At 53.5% G+C, this 20,437-nt stretch overlaps 1 protein-coding gene across 1 annotated transcript in view; it reads right to left on the bottom strand.

The window, feature by feature from the left end:
* Positions 1-20,437, bottom strand: part of OSBP2 (oxysterol binding protein 2) — a 93,841-nt gene that overhangs the window by 55,409 nt on the left and 17,995 nt on the right. The window contains exon 3 of the mRNA XM_057383910.1: positions 12,817-13,025. Coding sequence (XP_057239893.1) covers positions 12,817-13,025 — 209 coding nt within the window. The remainder of the gene's footprint in view (positions 1-12,816; positions 13,026-20,437) is intronic.

Below are 20,437 nucleotides of genomic sequence, written 5' to 3'. Positions count from 1 at the left end.
CTCACCCCAGCACAGGGTTCCTGCAGGAGAGGCCGCTCAGCCCACCCAGGGCACCAAATGTCCTCATCCCAGCAGCCCAGAAGCCCCAGCAGAGCCCCTTGCAGGAGCAGCATTCCACGAATCCCACCCCTGACCAACGAGCAGACTCCAAGTTATTACACGAGAGAGATTTCTTCAAATAAAATAAAGAGCTGAGTAGAATAAAAGTGGCATTATATCCTCTGCAAGCTGATCTTCACTCCCGAGAGGGACAATTTTAGCTTAAAGACTCCTGAAACTCCACAAGAATTAAAAATTTCCCAGAGGGATCCGGGGAAATGCCCCAAAGGAGCCTCTGTTGGCATCAGATTCCAGCGCTGGGAGGAGTCAAGGTGCTGCAGGAGCACAGGCACCACAATGTGCCAGCACAGCCCAGCTGGATAAGCCAATTCCAGCCCGGAGTGTGGGGGCACGGGGAATTTGAGGGTCCCCACAAAGGGGGGCTGAGGGCTCTGCCTGGGGCAGGGAAAGGGACTGGAATTCTGGAAAAGGAGGAGCAGCTCTCCCCTGCCAGCCCCACTGGAGGAGATGGCTCCTGCCCCAGCAGGGTCTGAGCAGGGTTCAGCTGGCAAATCCTGCTTTTCCAAGGATCCTTCAAAGGCAAAATCAAGCACAGGCAGCAAACAAGGCTGGCGCCTCCAAGGCCGGGCTCTCCTCTCTGCAGGGACAGGGCTTACGCAAGAGCTGGGAAACCTCGGGGAAAACGCAGCTCCATGAAAGCAACGAGCCAGGAGAGGGCAACCTGTTCCTGCTGCATGAGCTGGGATGGGAGCTGGGTGCAAACAGCAACGGCTGGAAGGTGGCCAGGGGGAAAGGACAGGTGACAGTGGCTGGACATGAAGGCAAGAGTGCCCAGGTGGGCAGTGGCACCTGGGCAGCCCCAGCCCCGGGGTGGCAGCAGGAGCAGGGCAGTGCCCGTCCCCTGAGCTGGCACTGCTGGGGCACCTCCAGTGCTGGGGCAGCTCTGGGAGCCTCCTGACAGGAGAGCCCTGGAGGGGCTGGAGCGAGTCCAGGGCAGGGAACGGAGCTGGGGAAGGGTCTGGAGCCCCAGGAGCGGCTGAGGGAGCTGGGAAAGGGGCTCAGCCTGGAGCAAAGGAGGCTCCGGGGGGACCTTGTGGCTCTGCACAACTCCCTGACAGGAGGGGACAGCCAGGGGGNGGAGCTGGGGAAGGGTCTGGAGCCCCAGGAGCGGCTGAGGGAGCTGGGAAAGGGGCTCAGCCTGGAGCAAAGGAGGCTCCGGGGGGACCTTGTGGCTCTGCACAACTCCCTGACAGGAGGGGACAGCCAGGGGGGTCGGGCTCTGCTCCAGGGAACAGGGACAGGAGGAGAGGGAACGGCCTCAGGCTGGGCTGGGGAGGGACATGGGGGATATTGGGGAAATTCCTCATGGAAAGGGTGGTCCAGGGCTGGCACAGGCAGGGGTGGATCCCCATCCCCGGAGGGATTGAACAACCCTGTGGATGTGGCACTTAGGGGCAAGGGGCAGTGGTGGATTTGGCAGTGCTGGGGAATGGAGGGATCTGGGTGATCTTTAGGGGCTTTCCCAACCTAAACAATTCCATGATCCTGTGATTGCAGCATGCTCAAATATCCCATGTGCCCAGAGAGATGTCAGAAACCCCACGGGGATGCAAGGCACACAGGTACTCTGTTCCCACAGGCTGAGTCCCAGCAGTTCCCTGATCCTGGGTAACAAACGGATCCAGCACATCCAACCCAAACTCTTTTATGTGCAGGGGGAATCCTGAGGGACTCCCCCTGCCCTGCCAGAGGTGCATAGAGCTGTGGGATCCCACCACCAACTCCAATCCCATTTTCCTTTCTGTGGCCAGGAGCAGGAGCTGTTGGGCTTCATCAGACACAAACACCACCAGATCTCCTGCCAGTCCCTCATACCTCAGCGTCCAACAGCTCTGCCACMTCTGTCCCAACCCTCCAGAGATGCCTTCAGACCCATTGAAGGATCAGTTTTCATCCAGTGACTCATTTCTAATTAACAAGAACTGTTATTGTTTCCAGAGTTCAAACCTGATTTATCTCCAACAGCATTTTCCTGTGCCAGGTAAAGAAAAGAGCCCGTGGGAATTTTAAATGACTGACAATAACAGTGAAATACTGATCTGATTCCCTGAGCTGGGAATCTCCCCCTTGGTGCTCCCAATTGTAAGAAAATCCCTRTTGTGCTCCTAAACACAAATTAAAAACTTTAATTGTTTTAAGAGCATTAAAAACTGCTCACAGGTGAAACCGGCCCCAAAAATTTTAGTAACAAAAATCTGTTCCCAGCACCAAAAGAGAGCTCAGGGCACAGGAGCCAGGGTGAGCACAGACACGGCTGCAGGGCTCTGTTCCCTTCCTGCTCCCACATCCCCTGTGGTAGAATTGTTCATCCCATGGGCAGGGACACYTYCCACTGTCMCAGGCTGCTCCAAGCCCCAGTGTCCAGCCCTGTCCTACCAGCGAACCAGGGGCARCCACAGCTTCAACCTGTGCCACCTTCCCAGGGAACAATTCCTTCCCAATATCCCATCCATCCCTGCCCTCTGGCACTGGGAAGCCATTCCCWGTATCCTGTCACTACCCSAAATTCCCTCTCCATCTTTCTTGCAGGCTCCCTTCAGGYAACTCTCACCCTTTGGTTCTCYCAGTGGATGAAGTTTTGCTTTCTCCRTGTCCAGTCCCTTCTCATGTCATGTTTTTCTAGAAACCTGGGAGCTTTCATTTGGGAATGAGGTTTTCCAGCATATAAATGCATGCTCCCATTTTAGACAGCAGTAGAAGTGCTTKAAAGTTTTGCTATTATTTTTAGCACAAATATTTTTGATAGTCTTCCCCAGCTAAACCTGGTGTGTCACTGGTACTTAGGGAAACCACGTTTTCTTGCCTGTTGTGAAAAATAACAGCTTTGTAGTAGAAAAAAAGTGTTTTCTTGCTCAAACACCAAAGCCTTGTCACCAAGGGTGAGTCTCTCCTGGTTCCCTGCCAGGCAAGCACTGTGTATTCCCCGGGATCTTAAAAATCCCCCTTTCTAAGTGGAGGTGGAAGTGGGAAGGATGATCCCTGGTGTTCCTTCTCTGCTGCACTTGCTGATATTCACTGGGTTTGTCATTTTGGGAACTTTTAACTGGAGCTGGGATGAACATGAGGGCAGATGGTCCCACCTTGCTGGGCACCAGTGGGGCACTGGGAATTGGAATGCTCTGCCTGCTCGGGGTAAAGGTGTCCCTGGGAGGGTGGGGAGGTCCTGGCACAGGGTGCCCAGAGAAGCTGTGGCTGCCCCTGGATCCCTGGCAGTGTCCAAGGCCAGGCTGGACATTGGGGCTGGGAGCAGCCTGGGACAGTGGGAGGTGTCCCTGCCATGGCAGGGGTGGCACTGGATGGGATTTTAGGTCCCCTTCACCCCAAACCATTCCARTCACTCTGTGACCCTGCCGAGGCTGTTCCAACTCCTGGAGAAATCACAAAATACCACTTGCAATTCCCTAATGGAAACAATCAACACTCAGTTGAGGTGAAATGTGGGCACAGCTGCCGAGGGGCCAGCAGTTTGGGCTTTGAAGCCTTGCCAAGTGACCTTGGGAAATTCTTTTTGTCAAAAAGATGTGTGGAAGGGAGGAGATCACGTGGAAGCAATGGAAAAAAAGCCACTGAGACTCAGAGAAGGGAAAAACTGATTTACAAAGCTGGAAAATATGGAATGATGGGAATCCCCTTACTTGCGCTGTGCACTCGAAGTGTTTGTCCAGAGCACAGGCTGAAAAGGCCATAAATAATCATTGTATATTTAATAAATAATTTATTCATAATTATTTATTAAGAAATCATTCCATGATTATCCATGGATTCATGGGGGAAAAAACAGATTTAAAGCAACACAGAATATGGGCATGGGAGAAATACAAACTGGTAGCACAATCCACAGCACTTCTGGAAACAGGAATGGGTTTGTGGTACCTACAAACACAGCACAACAGAGAGCATCCTACCCTTGTATTTATCTTTATAACCTGTTTTGCGTTGGTATTTACCAATTTATCAGTTTGTAACCTGCTTTGCCCTAGTATTTATCAGCTTATCAGTTTATAACCTGTTTTGCCCTGGTATTTATCAATTTCTCAATTGCCCTGATGTTTATCAACTCCAGGAATAGCACAATCCCCATCACAGGAATTTATCCCTCTCCCTCTCAGTTTTACTGGAGAATTTGCTCTCCACCTTGGCCATGGGGTGAACTGAGCCTACAATAGGATTTTTACCCCCTGGATTTTACCCACCCTCCCAGCTCCCACAGGCACCAGCCAGGAGAATCAAGGACCCAGAAGGATTTCTCCTCCCTGTGTGCCTGCAGCAAACTCCTTCTGCATCAGTTCAGCCAAAAAAGAGCTTTTTCCTTCACTGCAGCTGGCCCAGCTCACCCTGGTGAGGAAGGAAGGGGCCTGGTGTGCCAGCAGAGTGCAGGGAATCATGGAATCACCAAGGCTGGAAAAGCCCTCTGAGATCATCAAGTCCCTCCATTCCCCAGCACCACCAAAGCCACCCAAGTCCCCAGGCGCCACCACGTCCACATGGCTGCTAAATCCCTCCAGGCATGGGGACKCCACCAGCTAGGCAGCCCATTCCAACAGCTGACCAGCCTTTCCATGAAGGAATTTTCCCTAATATCCAATGTAAACCTCCCCCGGGATCCTCGTGCTGCACATCCCACCCTCCTCCTCCTCCGGCAGGAGCGATTTCCCGAGCTCTGGCGTGGGCACRGAGCCTCCTGCCCACCCTGCTCCGCTCCTGCTGCGCCAGCCCTTCCCAGAGCCTCGCCCCCAGCACTCCTCCGCTCCATCACGTTCCTCTGTTTATTTCCAGGGTGATGTTTTTATTATTGCTGCAGCCTCACCTGGAATGCTGAGAACACAGGAGCCCAAAAAGCTCCATGGAGAAACTGCCATAGGGCCTGGCTTGCCACACGCAGCTGAGTGCCAACACTGCTGAGGGATTCTGGGAGTCCTAAAACATTCCAAGATGCTGCCAAGAGGGTGAAAGGAGGGGTGACTGCTCCGAGGAAGGAGCACCAGGATTCCCCAGGCAGTGGCACAGGGCAGGGAGGGTGGGGAAGTACCTGAGCTCTCGGGCAGGGGTAAGAGCAGCACTGGAGAGCAGCAGGAGCTGTGCCAGCAATCCTCATCCCAATGCTGAATCACAAGATCATGGAATAGAATGGGCTGGAAGGAACCGTAAAGCTCATCCAGTGCCACCCCTGCCATGGGCAGGGACACTTCCCACTGTCCCAGGCTGCTCCAAGCCCCAATGTCCAGCCTGGCCTTGGRCACTGCCAGGGATCCAGGGGCAGCCACAGCTTCTCTGGGCACCCTGTGCCAGGGCCTGCCCACCCTCCCAGGGAACAATTCCTTCCCAATATCCCATCCATCCCTGCCCTCTGGCACTGGGAAGCCATTCCCTGTGTCCTGTCATAGAMTCACAGACTGATTTCTGTTGGAAGGTACCTGAAAGCTCATCTTGTTCCAACCCCTGCCATGGCCAGGGACACCTTGGGATCACAGAAACCATCTGAGGATGAGGAGCAGCCACGGCTCCTTYGCTCACTCCGGAGGATGAGGCAGGAGCAGCGGGAATGGCCTAAATACTGCTGGCTCTGAGCTCCTGCTGGAATGTTTAATTCGTGCTGTTATGTAAGTACTGCTCTCTGGGCTCCTTCATGGCAATGATTATCATGGATTACATCTGCAAAACAACAGCAGGGAATGTGGTATGGTACCTGGGAAGCACAGGAGGAGCGAGGAGGGAAGCACAGCTATGGGGTTACTCCATCCCCACGTGCCAGTGGAGTGGGAAACAGAAGCAAGGGAATTAAAAACAGATAAGGGAAAAAATAAGGCGGGGGAGTGAGGGGAGGGAATCRGCTTCTGGCTTGTGAAATAGAAAAAATCTAAAGATTCCTCCCRTCCTCCTCGTGTTTGCACCGCCAGGCAGCAGCCACAAGAAGGGAGCAGTTGGAGGCTCTGTAGGTAAAAGAACCCTGCACCAGTTTGGGCTGGAAGGGAGATTAAATCCCATCCAGTGCCACCCCTGCCATGGGCAGGAACACTTTCCAACTGTCTCAGGCTGCTCCCAGCCCCATCCGACCTGGCCTTGGGCACTGCCAGGGATCCAGGAGCAGCCACAGCTTCKCTGGGCACCCTGTGCCAGGGCCTCACAGATAGGAATTCCTTCCCAGCATCCCATCTAACCTGTCACTCCAGGCCCTTGTCCAAAATCCCTGTCCCTGGCATAGCTTCCCATGGACCCATCCTGTCCAGACCCCTCTGCAATCCCTTCCTGCCCTCCAGCATCCCTCTGGCTGCAGCAGGAGGAGCTGAAGGGYTGGCTGCAGCTCTCTGGTGGTGGCTGGGATGGACCAACCCATCCAATCCAGTGGGAAACTGGGGGGCCAGAACACCCTGCCAGCTGCAGGAGGGAACACATGTGAGTGCACAAGGCACTGAGAGGAGACAGGAACCACTAGGAGCGGGAAACCCAAGGATTCCATAGCAGCACTGTCAGTTCTATCTCCCACGGCAGCAGCTCCTGGCAGAGTAAGAGCAGCTGGCTATCCCGGGAAAATCAAGATTCCTGAGGATAAAAAGACAAGTGGAAGCAAGGTGACAGTGCTGGCAGCCAGTGCCTCCASGCATGAGCCCTCCAGCACAGGGAAAACAGCTTCAGTGACAGGGAAACTCAGAGGGAGCAGGAAAGAGGGAATGCTGCWGTCCAAAGAGCTGGGAATAACACAGGAAAAACAGCTCACATGATGGAGAAACTCACAGGGAGCAGGACAAAAGGGAAAATGGGAATTCTGCTGTCCAGAGAGCTGGGACTAGCAGGACTGCCAGAGCCAGCCATGAGCTGGGACAACAATGCCAGGGATTGTCCCGTCCTGCCACGAGCCCAGCAGAGCCACAAGCCACGGCCACCTGGCCAGGGGCTTCTGTGACCAACAAGGGGAGAATTCATGGAGCAGGACAGGGAAGGTGCCAGATGTTTTGCAGTGCCACAGGCCTGAGTCAAAATGGCTTTTGCAAACAAACCCCTGCCTTGGAAAAAGGGCGAAAAACAGCCAAAAAGGGAGCAACAAAAGTGACATTATCAGAGGGGTGACTAAAGGGAAAGCTGAGAACAATTAATTATGGCTRGTTTCTAATGCTACCACAAAGGCTGGATCTGGGATGCAGAAGGGGAATTTGCTGGTTTCAGCTGCCCCTCAGCTCTTGCCCACCCCAAACCCTGCAGTGGGACCCCTACAGCTCCAGTTCCATCTCCAGAATGGGATTTCCAGATTTGACTCTGCTGCAATGGGAACTCACCTCAAGGCCAGAGTACAACCACCCGTCCTGTACCCCACAGAAAGCCCCCAAAAGCAATCCCTCCCTGTTTTCCAGGAAGAAAACAATGGATCAAGGCAGGAAGAATAACCARGGAACCCAAGCAGTCAACCCCCATYATCCCAAATCACTRACCCATAMCACAGGGGTTGGTTACGARGTGAATCCTCCCTGGGATGGTTGCACAAGGTCAGCCCAAACACCCAGGAAATTCCATCTCTTCCCCAGCCAGCAAACTGCAATTGGCATTTTGGAAACAGGACACCAGGACAGGTCACAGGCAGAGGTTCCTCTGAGCACTGATCCTTCCCTTTTGGGGTTCTGCTGCCTCAGGAGCTACAGGGTCACATTCCATCCACAGCTTGCATCCCAAGGGATGAAATTGTGCCAAATCTGTTGAGTCTCCCTGGATTTTCTGGCTCTCAGCAGCGAGTGCCACCATTTAATTGGGTGTTGTACAAAGTATTAATTATTCCTGCTCCATTTAAACCTATGACCTGATAATTCCCTCCTTCTTCTTGTTAGCACTTGTCCCCAACTTTCCCTACAYTCAGACAGTCACAGAATTCTTAAGGTTAGAAAAKATCAAGTCCAGTCATCAAACCAGCACTGCCAGAGCCACCACTGCCCATGTCCCCAGGTGCCATATGCACAGGGCTGTTAAACTCCTCCAGGGATGGGGATCCACCCCTGCCCTGGGCAGCTCTGCCAGGGCTGGACAGCCCTTTCCAGGAAGGGGAATATCTCCCCTGGCCCAGCCTGAGGCCGTTCCCTCTCCTCCTGTCCCTGTTCCCTGGAGCAGAGCCCGACCCCCCCGGCTGTCCCCTCCTGTCAGGGAGTTGTGCAGAGCCACAAGGTCCCCCCGGAGCCTCCTTTGCTCCAGGCTGAGCCCCTTTCCCAGCTCCCTCAGCCRCTCCTGGGGCTCCAGACCCTTCCTGCACCACTGACCATCGTCCATGTGGCACCTTCAGCTGTCCTTCTCCCAGAAGAATATTTCCTTTCCATCATCCTCCTTCCCTTGTTGGAGGAAATTTTATTTCTCTGGTTAATCATGTGCCTGTTTGGTTTTTTGGATTTTCTTTTTAAGCTCTGCTGAAAACCCTATGAGTCACTGTGGGGAGACACAGGGCCTCTCCAGGGAGAAGATCCCAGCAGCACATGGAGCAAATCTGCATTCCCTCTTTTCCACTTTCCTTATCAATTCCCATTTTTTTCTGCTGCACTGACTCCAGGCACAGCCAGAGCAGTCAGACATCTCTGAGGGCAGCTGGCAGGGGAGCTGACCTTGGCACAAACACCAGCACCGACCTCTCCTGCATTTCAGCACCATGAGCGCAAAAATCACTTYCTATCACCTGGAATCTGCTCTGAATCAGGCGAGCAATGGAACCACAACACGGCTTTCACGCCCTCTCCTCCCAGGAATCCCCGAGCAGGGAGTCAAAGGGAGTCACCAACTCCCCCTCCAAGCAGTCTAGATCCATTTTGGGGAGTTTTCCCAGGGTTTAAAATACCAGGGACAGATTTCCACCCTTCCCTTGCACACTTCACCAAACACCCCCTTACCACAGAGCTGGGAAACCAATCCTCAAATATTCAGCACTCACACAATTCCTGAATGTCATGACACTGCCCTAAAAAGAAAGGATAATTTCTATATTTGTTTAAAAAAAATCCACCAACCACAGTGACCAAATATGGAGGATAAATACAAAAATCTGATTTTCAGGCCAGGTTAAGAGCACAGGGCCATTATGTTTACTACAACTTTACCAACACTTTGCAAYCCCAATTAGAAGCAGGAATGCCAGGCTGGGCAGAGCAAAGCCTGATCTGGGGCTGTCCTGTCCTCCTGTCACACTCCACGTGTGTTTCAGAGGAATTAAGCACACGTGGTAATTGAGGAGAGAGCTAAGCCAGCAGCTCAGCTCCGCTCTCACTTTCTGCTGCTAATCCGCCCGGAATCCCCGGGCAGGTTTCTCCCTGGGAAGCAGCATGAGGACAGGGAGCTCAGGTCACCCCAATGTCCCAGGTCACAGCTCGTCACCAAAATATTCCTGGCTCCCCAGCAGGCAGAGAGGAAACCAGAGCTCCTGCACGCACAGAACAGCAAAGTCTCCCACCCCATATTCAGTTTAGGGACAGGTTTGCCTTTTAAAAACAGCCATGCAAAGCAGTCCTGTGAAATGGCCCCTGTGGGTGCACAGCTCCAGCTAGCAGCTGAGTTAAAAACACTTCCCCAGCTATTGAATTTGGGAGAACTCCTGGGGAAAAGACCCTTTTCATCCAYCCCAAAACAGTGTCCCAGTAGCAAAGATTTGTGCAGCATTTTTCTGACTTGCCAGTCCTATTACCCATCAAACTTCCATTCAAATGTCAAATATCCTGACAGCCTGAGGGATCACTGATTCCTGAAGGAATGGTGAATGCAGAATCCCGGCTCAGGCCCCAGGAGCTTTGTGGGTGACTTGAGGCTGAACAGTGCTGTTCATGCAACAGAGAGACGGGGACATCCAGGAGCTGGACAGGAGGAGAGGGCTCAGGAGAACCTCACCAGGTTCAGCAAGTCCAAGTGCCAAGTCCTGAATCCAGCTCAGGGAAATTCCAACCATGAGTACAGGCTGGGAGAGGAACTCCTTGAGAGCAGCCCTGGGGACAGGGACTTTGGGGCTGGTGAGTGAGGGCTGCCCATGCCCCAGCCATGAAATGTCCCCTGAGCCCCTGAAACCACGTGGGCAGCAGGGGAGGGGGAATTCTGCCCCTYTGCCCTGCTCAGGTGARACCCCACCTGCAGAGCTKCCCCAGCCCTGGGGTCCAGCACAGGAAGGATCTGGAGCTGCTGGAGGAGTCCAGAGGAGGCCACGGAGCTGCTCCAGGGCTGGAGCCCCTCTGCTCTGGAGCCAGGCTGGGAGAGCTGGGGGTGCTCACCTGGAGAGGAGAAGGCTCCAGGGAGAGCTCAGAGCCCCTTTTGGGGCCTAAAGGGGCTCCAGGAGAGCTGGAGAGGGACTGGGGACAAGGGATGGAGGGACAGGACACAGGGAATKGYTTYMMWSTGMMAGAGRGSAGRKWTRGATKGGATATTGGGAAGGAATTGTTCCSTGGGAGGGTGGGGAGGCCCTGGCCACGGCAGCAGGCTGTGCCTGTGAGCTAAGATGTAAAAGAGTGTGGGTTCTCCTTGGGTCCTTTCCCAGAAGGACAAACAGCATCAGACACAAACTGCTMCTCTGTCCATCCCACCTGCCCTCTGCCACCCTCTCCCAATCTTCCAATCTCGCAGAGCCACAGATGCTGCTCCCTGTTGGCACAAATCCCTTCAGCTGCTCATCACCCTTTGCACCCACAGGAGTCCAGCTGGGCTCTGCAGGGCACCCTGGGGCACACACAGGTTTTGGGATCCCTCAGGGTAAGARGAGGCAACTCACACAATTCCACACATTAGCAGAGCTGAAAGACTGAGGACTTCTACAGCAAATCCACAACCTCTTCCCTTCACTTGTGAACATCCACCCCAGTGCTCAGAGGGGCAAAGCATCAGGAATTCTATTTTGATTCAAGGCAAACAGTCAAACCTAACACACAGTCACTCTTTGCTGTAATTAAAAGATTTCTAATTTSGACAAATCACCATCAGCCAGATGAACATTAAGGCATAAAGTAAAAGATCTGATGTTCTCAGCCCCACAGCACAAGGATTCAGCACCCATTTACAGCGTGTCTTATCCTCTGGGATCAGATCAGGAAAGCTTGGAAAAACATGAAAAACACGAGTCTGGTGTGGATTCTGTCCCCCATTATCTCTGTGGCCGGGATCAGAGTACAGCCAGCAGAGCCACGGGGCAGCACAGCCACATCCACACAGCCACTGCCCTGAGCCCTGAGCACCCCAGAGCTGGACTGGGCATGGCCAGGGCCTCAGGGCAGCAGACAKGGCAGGGCACAAACCAAAATAGCTGGGCCTGACTCAGCAGGAGCGTGGCTGACAGCCCCGGGGCTGCTCTGCACTGAGCCAGCACCGCCACAGCCCCACGGCCCTGAAGGGAAGGTAAAACCACATACTACCGCTGCAGGAGATCCTGTCCTACATCCCAACCTGCAGGAGATCCTTCCCACACACCCCAATCTGCAGGAGATCCTGTCCTACATCCCAACCTGCAGGAGATCCTTCCCACACACCCCAATCTGCAGGAGATCCTTCCCACACCCCCACTCAGCTGAAAAACCCCACAGCCAGGACCAGCTCAGTGGCACACCCTGCCCACCCAAACCATCGCGCCCAGAACCTTCCACCTTCTCCTGGGCCAGCTGAGCTCTCTGTTAGTATTTGCATATTCCAGAGCTGCGATATTAAGGGACAGAGAGTTCACAGCACTCAGAATCACAGAGTGATTTGGGTTGGATGGGACCTTAAATATCATCCCATCCCATCCCCTGCCATGGGCAGGGACACCTCCCACTGTCCCAGGCTGCTCCCAGCCCCAATGTCCAGCCTGGCCTTGGACACTGCCAGGGATCCAGGGGCAGCCACAGCTTCTCTGGGCACCCTGTGCCAGGGCCTCCCCACCCTCCCAGGGAACAATTCCTTCCCAATATCCCATCCAACCCTGCCCTCTGGCACTGGGAAGCCATTCCCCTTGTCCTGGCACTCCATCGCTTGTCCCCAGTCCCTCTCTAGCTCTCCTGGAGCCCCTTTAGGCCCTGCAAGGGCTTTGAGGTGTCCCTGGAGCCTCCTCTTTTCCATTTCTGAYGTTTGTTTACTGCAGCTTGAAGCTGTGCTTGCTTGTGGAAGAAAACCCAATGGTAATCCCCTAAGAGTTATAGACATTGAAACACAGAATCACAGAACYATTGAAATATTTCTAAAATATTCTGTTTGTTAAGCCTCTAAGTGACCCATCAGAGCAGGAACAATGTMACTCTGGGGAGGAGCAGGCACAGGGTTCTGACAGCTTCACAAAGCAGAGCTGCCCCAAACCTACCCCAATAAACACCAAAACTGAAAGGAGAGAAGGAGAAATAAGCACAGAGTGAGATAGCTCAACTAAATATTCGTGGCAGTCRCCCATCAAACCACTCCTGCGGTGCCCAGGCCTCCGAGCACTGCATCTACAGCACTCCCAGCATGGTGTCCCAGAGGAAGCCACGCCGCTCTGCCTTCCAGAAGTAGCATCATTAGCTCACTGCTCCTGGCTCTCCACAATTTACAACCATTCCCACACTTTTAAGAAGCTGCTCAGGCTTCCAGGCAGCTGAGAGGACACCAGGAGTAGCAGGGTTGCATCCAACCCTTTGTGTCTCTGGGAGCCCATCAGCAGCTTCCAGCTGCACACAGAACCATATCTGGGCGGGTTCTGCACCACTGGGCACAGGGGTGAGCAGGAGGGGCTGGAAGGCTCTGCTTGCACCGTACCTGACTGGTTGTTSCGCATGCGGATGGCCTTGGCCTTGGCCAGCTCCAGGGCCGTGACCCAGCGCTGCCTCTCCACCTCCGAGTTGGCCTTCAGGTGGTAGGTCCTGCCGCCGTTGGACAGCACGATGTTGCACGAGTCCTCGGTGTCGATGTGGGCCGTGGACAGGTTGATGGTGCCCCGGCAAGTGTGGGCCATCTCYGCCTGCGTCCTGCACGGGAACAGACAAGGAAGGGTCAATGCCTCTGTAGCTGACACCAGCACAGCACAGAAGCACCCTCCTGCACAGCTCAGACCCGTGCAGACACCTCGAGCTGGCAGCACTCGTGTCCAAGCCACCAAAGCTGGACAAAGTCCTCAAACAGAGAAGCAAGAACAGGGTGAGGTTTTTAGATGGARCTTGTTCCCTTGGAGGAACACCATCCCATCACTCCCTATACATCCACGTCCCACTGTGTCCGCTGCCTCTGGCTGCTCAAAAAGCAAAGTCACCGAGTACACCACRCTGGCCTTTCTCATGCCATTTCCACTGCTGCTCTTCTCCCTTCTCCCAGCTGTCCCACCTCCAGCATCCCACATTTTGTGGCTCTTTAGAGCCTCTCCCTTCCATCATTGTTTTTGTCTAAGAGTGCTTAGAGCTTGCATGTCCCAGCTCTAGGGTGGCAGCAGGAGCAGGGCAGTGCCCATCCCCTGAGCTGGCACTGCTGGGGCACCTCCAGTGCTGGGACAGCTCTGGGAGCCTCCTGACAGGAGAGCCCTGGAAGGGCTGGAGCGAGTGAGTCCAGGGCAGGGAACGGAGCTGGGGAAGGGTCTGGAGCCCCAGGAGCGGCTGAGGGAGCTGGGAAAGGGGCTCAGCCTGGAGCAAAGGAGGCTCCGGGGGGACCTTGTGGCTCTGCACAACTCCCTGACAGGAGGGGACAGCCGGGGGGGTCAGGCTCTGCTCCAGGGAACAGGGACAGGAGGAGAGGGAACGGCCTCAGGCTGGGCCAGGGCAGGGGAGATATTGGGACACTCAGAAAATTTCTTCTTGGAGAAGGTGGTCATGCATTGGAACAGACTGCCCAGCGCACTGCTGAAGTCACCATCCTTTGGAGTGTTCACAGAAATGTGTTCATGTGGCACATGAGGACATGGCCTGGTGGTAGCCTCGGCAGTGGCAGGTTAATGGTTGACCTCAATGATCTCAGAGGGCTTTTCCAACCTCTGTAATTCTGTAAGAACATCACAGCACAGGACTCTGCTGGTCTCTTGAGGGAAGTGTTACAGGCACAGCCTGGGGCTGCTCTCAGAAAGTGTCAGACCAMGTTCATTATGGGATGGAGATACAGTCCCTCCCAGGGAAGAATGGGCAGCAATCCAGGGATTCCTACTGCCAACCTTATCCCTGGGCTTGCCTGTTACCAAAGGAAGCCACTCTGCCTGACACAAACTCAAATCTCCAAACCCCTCCAGAGCCCAAGGACATTTCTCACCTGCTCAGCCCTGACACTGCTTTGTGGTACACGTTTATCCCAGGGCCACATCTGAGCTCAACATGAGGACACAAAATCCTCCTGGTGCCTCCTAAACTTATGGTTTGTGTCTCAGCACCACAGAGTAAGTTCAGACCCAGGGCACAGCCTGGTTACACCTTTTTGCAGGGGGTGAGTTGGCCCCAAAGGAATCAAGCCCCARTTTTCATTCCCAAGTCACCCCTTCATTCTGCAGCATGTACTGTGCTCCCAGGAAGGATCCCTTCCCACCTTGAGAGAGCTGCTAAAATCATTTTCTCCTCTGCACCCAGCAAAGGTCTGCAAGGTGACTGCCCTAAATCAGCTGCAGCCATTCAAACAGTCTCRCTCCCCTGCCCAAGGAAACCAGGACTGTGCTCCCCGAGCTCCCTTCCCATGCCAATCTGCATGGGAAACCAATTCCTATCAATCAGCACCCACACACGAGACAGGCACCTGACCCAGCTCGGAGCCAACAGCAACCTCCTGAGTCCACACGCAGAGAAAGAAGCAGAGGTGCCCTTCAGAGCCCTCGTGGTCAGCTGGATCTGCTTATTCACCACTGGCACTCGGCTCTTGCATAACGCGATCCCGGCAGATTTCCCAGTTCCCCCTTCCCGCAGCGATCTGAGCACTACACATGGAGAGCACCTGGCCGAGGGAGGTCAAATGTGGACATGCAGTGCATAGAGGTGGAGGCAGCTGAACCTCCGGGAGTTTTTAGCTCTGTGAGGGAGCAAAAAGCGCTGGGATTCGCCYTCAGAGAGACGGAATTAGAGCTATGCATGGGAGGCTGGGGGGGAGCTTGCAGAGAGTCCTGGCCAGTACACACCAGAGGGAAAAAACAGCCCAAAATACCACAGCAAGGACTAAAGCACCCACCCAGAAAGTGGACAGCAAACATCATCACCTCAACATCAATACACCCCTTTTCCCAGCAGGACAATCCCAAAGCGCCAGGACGTGCTCCATGGAAGCCCAGAGTGAGGAGTCCAAGGAAACAMTGCTCAGCTCAGGCACCCAGCTCCAGAGAGAGCAGGCCAAGAACTGTGGACAGATGTCATGGCTTATCCCCAAAATTGGCCCTGTGGCAAGTGAAGTGCTGTTATGGAGGTGCTAAGATCATCAGAGAGCAGATTCCTTACTTCCAAAGCAAGGATATCCTTCACCACGATGGCAGCACATCCCTATTTCAGCTGTCAAACCCCCTCTGGATGCATTAGGTCCCAACCCCCCAAACGGATTTTGTCCAAGCCAGCAGATGTTGCTGCTCTGAATACACACTTTCCTTTTTTATTTCAACACAACCACAGAAATTTCAGACTGRTGAAAATTCTGGCATCACCATCACCCACCCTACCCACCAGCCCCAGCACAGCTCTTGTATCCCAGCCACTCACAATGACAGATCTTGTAACAATCTTCAAAGATTTTCTTTTCAAAATATTATTTATAGCATTTCTCCTGTTTTTTGAGTGAAAAAGCTTCAGCTCTTCAACACCACAAACCTAAACACAGAGAGCTTGACAAGATAATTTACAGCATCAGTTCCTTAATAGGGCTTCAGTATAAAACTCCTGGAGTCTGAATTTCAGTGACTTGGATTCTGCAGCCTTGACAGAGCAGCCACACACTGCAGTGCCATAAAAGAGCAGCAAATTATAATTTTAAGAGCTGCTTCCCAGTTCTGAAGGGACACTTGAGCTCCAGGAGGCTGCTCAGAATGCCAGTGCTGTGCAGGAGAAAGATGCTCCCAATTTTTAACAACTGTACCAAATCTTCCCAGATATAAACAACAGATCTCCCTGTAAGGGCCCACAGGACAGGTTTATCAACAGAGCAAAGAGAAAAAGGTGAAAAAGGAGATAATAAAATGCTTTTTGTCTGCCAGCTCCACAGCTGTGGTTTTGGTGATATCCAGCAGCCAAAAATTGAGCTCTGGATGCTGGGAGGATGATGCTGACACATAATTTGTAAATGCAACTGTGTGGCAGTGCTGCAAGTTCATAGGATGGGGCAAGAAATGAACAGCCCCAGCTCACACTTGGCCCCCAACACTTAACAAGCACAAGGGATTCCTCTGGAATTGCTCTGAAAATTTCCTTCCCCCCAGCAAGGCTCAGCACCATTCTGGGTAGTCTTGTCCCCGCTGAAAACCTCACCTATTGTCTCAGAGCTGACAGAAGCAAGCAGAGAAACCTTGCAGTGAACCAAGACCGTCCCCGTGACCCCAGGCACAGCCAAATTCCTGCCCCAGCTGTCACAGGAGGTCAGGGAGCTCCCAGCAGCCCAACCCCGGGACCAGAGCATTCCTGCAATCCTGGCAGCTCCAAAGCTACCCCAGTTCAGACAAACAGGGCAGGTATGACACGCTGAGGGACCCTGTGATGTTCTGTCCTGGCYGGGAGCATTCGGCTGGTCTGAGGGTGCCAGAAACTCTGGGGATGGTGAGGGACAGGTCTGCAAACCAGCTCAAACACCTGACACTCAGCAGGAGCTACACACACTGAGCTGAGGCTGCCCCAGAGCAGGCTCAGAGGAGCACAAGGTGACCAGCACTTGGAGACTCAGGAGCTCTTGTCCTCCCTGTGCCAGCATCTCCCTCTCCCTCGGCTTTCACTCACTGTGGTTACACCACAACCAGTGAAATCCAGGTTTGTATGGCAGGAGCTGCAACTGAACCCCCAGYGTCCAACCACACTCCAGGGACTTCACCCCAGTGTCATCCACAGCTCACGAGCAGCCTCTGGCTCAGCCTTCCCTTGGGAAAGCAGTTTCAGCCCTGGAACACACAGGGGGCACCAGCAGCCACATGAGGCCATTTGAAGGGCATCACTCAGCTCCCTGGGCACTATTTACCCAGCAAYTGAAACAGCATCTAATGAGATTGGGAAGGAATTGTTCTTGGGAGGGTGTGGAGGCCCTGGCACAGGGTGCCCAGAGAAGCTGTGGCTGTCCCTGGATCCCTGGAAGTGTTCCAGGCCAGGTTGGACAGGACTTAGAGCACCCTGGGATGGTGGGAGGAGCCCCTGCCCAGGGCAGGGAGTTGGAATGAAAGGTCCCTTCCAGCCCAAAACTATTCCATGACTCCATGATTGTGAAAACATCACTGTTTCTTATACCACTGATCTCTCCAGACTCAGAGATTAAGACTTGTTTTTCCCACTGTTTCTTTCACTAAGTAGAAACCAGTTTATAAATTGCACTTCTCCATCATACTGGAAGATAATGTAACATTAAGGGTTCTACAGCCATAGAGGAATAGTTGTACTTGTGGCCTAACTGGGAAATGCCCTTTGGAGTCAGRTGTAAAGACTGCTGCAGGCAGAGGGAAGGAGAGGAATCAAGGACAGGGAACAAGGCAGGCAGAATTGGACAATTCAGTAGCTGGGGACAGTATTTTATTTCCTTCCCAAGGGTGGKAGGCAGCACTAGAGATGCCACAGCCACGAGTCCTTGCTATGCCTGAGCAGCTCAGGATGCAGGACACAGCACAAGGACTTCCATGCAGAATCCAGAGTCTACCAAGGCTCTCAGGATGAGGCTGAGCTCTGCCATCCCTCACAGCATTCCCACAGGGCGCAGGGACAGGAGCTGCAATCCCCTTTGCTCACTGCCAACAAAAGGCTGTTGTGCCACCACCCCCTCTCAGTGTGACCGTGCCGGACAACAGCTCCCTGATGGCTCAGCTCCTGCTTTGAGAGCATCCATGCCCACATCTGGAGCATGGATTCCCTGTCACCCCCACCCCACACTCCATATTTGAAATAGGAGACGCCCCTGTTCCAGCAGACCACCCACACAAGTGCTCCAAGGCACATCTCCCAGTAAACTGAGATTTCGCACGTCCATTGCTCAGAGTTATTGGGGGTATAAAGCCAGTGAAATCTCTGCTTCCCTTTTCAGGCATGAGAAAACTCAAAAAGCACTTGAATTTGAACTCACATGCYTGAAACCAGGACATGGAACATTGAAAGCAACCCTCTTGGGGTTATTACTCTCCCYGGGTTCAAGGAAAAAAGGGATTTATGACAACTCAATCCCAGAACTCAAATGCCCCAGGGGAAGCAGGAGTCTGGCTCCAGAGGTATTTTCCCAGYGAGTTCAGCACATCACAACCGGTTCAGCAGGGCTCTCACAAACCACAAGCTCCGTGTGACAAACAGCTCAGATTTTCCCTTTCCTTCCTCTTTTCACCTTCCCCAAACCCAAGGAAGCACCAATCAACCCCAAACAAGCACACAGCAAGTGCTGAGCTGAGATTGCTATAAAAAAACCACGATTTAGCTCTATTTAAAGGCCAAGTAATCTGCAGCTGGCTGCAGTCAGGATGGGCATGGATTGGGAATGAGCAGGTTTAAGGGAAAGCCTGCAATCCTGGCTGCAATCCTGGCTCAGCCAGTAGCAATCCTGGCATCCTCACCACCCTGAGGGATGCAATCCAGGCTGCAATCCTCACCACCCTGAGGGATGCAATCCAGGCTGCAATCCTCACCACCCTGAGGGATGTCTGCAGCTCGGGTACTCACCACCTCCACAGATCATGGGAATATTCCCCTCCAACCACCCAGCAGCTTCCTGAGCCAGTTTCTAGGACAAACCCCTGCCCACACTGGGACACAACACCAAAGAGCTTCAGCAAYATCTCCCAAGCACAGATTTAAGGAAGATTTGGGCACACTGTAAGAAAGCAAGAAGCACAGCAATCTGGAATTCTCATTCCTTTCCCCAGTGCTTTTCCACTTTAATTTGGCTCCCAATGAAGGAGAGAGGAAAAACCGGGAAGACGCCTCCTTGCTCCACACCATTTACAAACAGCCTTTCTCTCTCTGTGCTTCAGGAAGGGAAAAAAAAACTCCAGAGGAGCTTGGGGCAGGCAATTTGTCAGACAAATTCTCCCAATGTCACAATGCAGGACCTGGCATTGCCTGCCAGGAAGGTTCCATGCAACATCCCAGGAGCACATTTTGCCAACACCAACACTTCCTGGTCGGMGGCATCTCCGACGCGAGAGTTCCATCAGAACATTCCCTGCTGGGGAAGTGCATGGGTGTAAGACTCACTCAGGGCAAGAAAACCAACACTGCCAAGCTGAAAGGGCTCTGAAAGCAGTACCTAGGCCTCTCCTCACTTCTTTTCCTAAAGGAAAGAGGTAGAGCTGCTGGGTGGCTGTGCAGCAGAGGGCAAGCTCTTCCCAAAATTCAACATAGCCGAGTTGGGTGCCAAGTGCAGGGGCTCATTTCTTGAGCAACCTGTGTAAAACCTGCACAAACGCACACAGATGTCAAAATTCCTTCCCTGCCAAAATGAGAATCACAGCAAAAGGCACAGCTCCCTTCCCCTCGTTCCTCAGTGTTATTTCAGCAGTGCTCCAACTGACAAGACTCCCACCCCACATACAAGGATACCCTAAAACCAGCCCATCCCACTGCACACCTTCAGGACTGGCTATTATACCACATTTCTGCCTCTCTCACATGCTTGGTGCACGTTTTCTGCCAGGAAACCTCAGCAGTGGGTCCGGAGATAAACTAAGCCACAGTGCAGATATCAGCAGTTATGGTTGGCAAAGGGACTTTGTGTTGGGGTTTTCATTGAAAAAAAAAAAAGATAAAACTAATGTTAAAAAATTACAAGCAAGCACTCCCACGCCTCCTACCATGCTGTGCTATCTCCTCTGCACCTCTGGAGGGGCTGGTGTGGCCCTGGCTGATAAGGGTATCAGCCCTGCAAACAAACGGGCACCCACGAAGCTCCTGGAGGCACTGGTTTGGTGTTTCACCGGCTCCCACCATCCCCCAGCTCTGCAGGGCACGGAACAACCCCAACCTCACTGCCACCCGACACGGCTGCAGCTCCCCAAAATGGGCTGTGACCCCTTCCCTTACTGCCAGAGCAGAATTAAAGGAACTTGGCATAGGGAAAGGACCTCAAAACGTGGTAAGAAGGAAACGCTTTAGGAAGCGGGGAATGGCTGTGGGGAGCTGGGAATGGCTGAGGGGAGCTGGGAATGGCTGTGGGGAGCTGGGAATGGCTGAGGGGAGCTGGGAATGGCTGAGGGGAGCTGGGAATGGCTGTGGGGAGCTGGGAATGGCTGTGGGGAGCTGGGAATGGCTGTGGGGAGCTGGGAATG

Source organism: Malurus melanocephalus, unplaced genomic scaffold, assembly GCF_030028575.1.
Source record: "Malurus melanocephalus ecotype Western Australia unplaced genomic scaffold, MMel_1.1 scaffold_669, whole genome shotgun sequence".
Lineage (NCBI taxonomy): Eukaryota > Metazoa > Chordata > Aves > Passeriformes > Maluridae > Malurus > Malurus melanocephalus.
This window is presented reverse-complemented; position numbering and strand designations above follow the sequence as displayed.